Here is a 1,234-nt window from a genome sequence, read left to right as displayed (position 1 = left end):
TAAGACTGAAATAAAAGAACCTATGTTTGCCTCTGCTGACAAATCAGGATTACTCGGTACACTGCTGCTAAGAAAGTTAGCAAAGCATAGCAACACAACATAGCATGTGTTCATCCCAGCTGCACCAGGTTTACAGGGAGGGCGAGACCCTCCAATATTTACACCATCTTGTAGACTGGAAAAGCCATTTCCTACGATCAACTTAGAAGTGGCAAAGTTGGCCTTCTGAACTCAAATTTGAGAACCTGTCCTCAGAAGGACAACGGCAGACAACACATCCCTTGACAGTTTTAACTGCTCAGCCACAGCTCCCTATGAGCTTCATGGAGAGCAGCTTAGTGTCTGCAGGAAAACCCAACTTGGCTGAGCGGGTGTTGATGGACTACAACAGCATTTACTGTGTAGACTTCTGGGAGCCTGGAGGTGGAGTCTGGCTTCTCCACATACCATGGTGCAGATGGTCCTGGACACAATCACCGGGCTCTGCAGTTCACTGGGCTCCAGATGGGTCAGCAGGGAGAAGCAGCATTTCAGGATGTGCTTCTCAAACTGTCGTGGAGATAGAGAGAGAGGCGTCAGGATTCTGTCCTGTAGCAGACACTAACCAACCCCATCTGACTTGTATTTCTTTTTTTTTTTTTTTTGAAACAGGGTTTCTCTGTGGCTTTGGAGCCTGTCCTGGAACTAGCTCTGTAGACCAGGCTGGTCTCGAACTCACAGAGATCCACCTGCCTCTGCCTCCCGAGTGCTGGGATTAAAGGCGTGCGCCACCATCGCCCGGCCTGACTTGTATTTCTTTGAAGGATAACTCATCTCCAAAGTAAGGGAAATTGCTCACGGTCTCCCAAAGATCCTCCACACTCTGCAGTAGAAGCCACTAAGCAGTCAGACACATGACAACAGTTAGTACATCCAAAAGCTCACAGGGCACAACTATTGAAAAGACGAACACGGGGCTGGGAAGATGGCTCACTGAGTAAGTGCATACATACATGGACACAAAGAGGTTTTAGAACCGCAAGGGAAATCCTTTGGTAATCTAGTTAAATCATGAAACAAGTTGCCAAACTGCATGGAGAAATGTCATCTCAACTTGGTTAGCATTGGTCATAAAAAGTGGACGAGGGTGGTGATGGACATGATTTCGTGGCTGAGAGCACTCGTTGCTCTTGCAGAGGACCTGGGTTTAATTCCTGCACCCACATGGTGGCTCACAACCATCTGTAATGGGGTC

General features: G+C 47.9%; 1 protein-coding gene across 1 annotated transcript in view; it reads right to left on the bottom strand.

Moving 5' to 3' along the window:
• Positions 1-1,234, bottom strand: part of Tgm4 (transglutaminase 4) — a 34,979-nt gene that overhangs the window by 20,900 nt on the left and 12,845 nt on the right. The window contains exon 7 of the mRNA XM_005348154.2: positions 448-549. Within this exon, the coding sequence (XP_005348211.2) occupies positions 448-549 (102 nt within the window). The remainder of the gene's footprint in view (positions 1-447; positions 550-1,234) is intronic.

The sequence above is a fragment of the Microtus ochrogaster genome, chromosome 5 (assembly GCF_000317375.1).
Source record: "Microtus ochrogaster isolate Prairie Vole_2 chromosome 5, MicOch1.0, whole genome shotgun sequence".
In the NCBI taxonomy this organism is placed as follows: domain Eukaryota; kingdom Metazoa; phylum Chordata; class Mammalia; order Rodentia; family Cricetidae; genus Microtus; species Microtus ochrogaster.
Note: the sequence above shows the minus strand (reverse complement) of the source record. Positions and strands in the feature narration are given on the sequence as shown.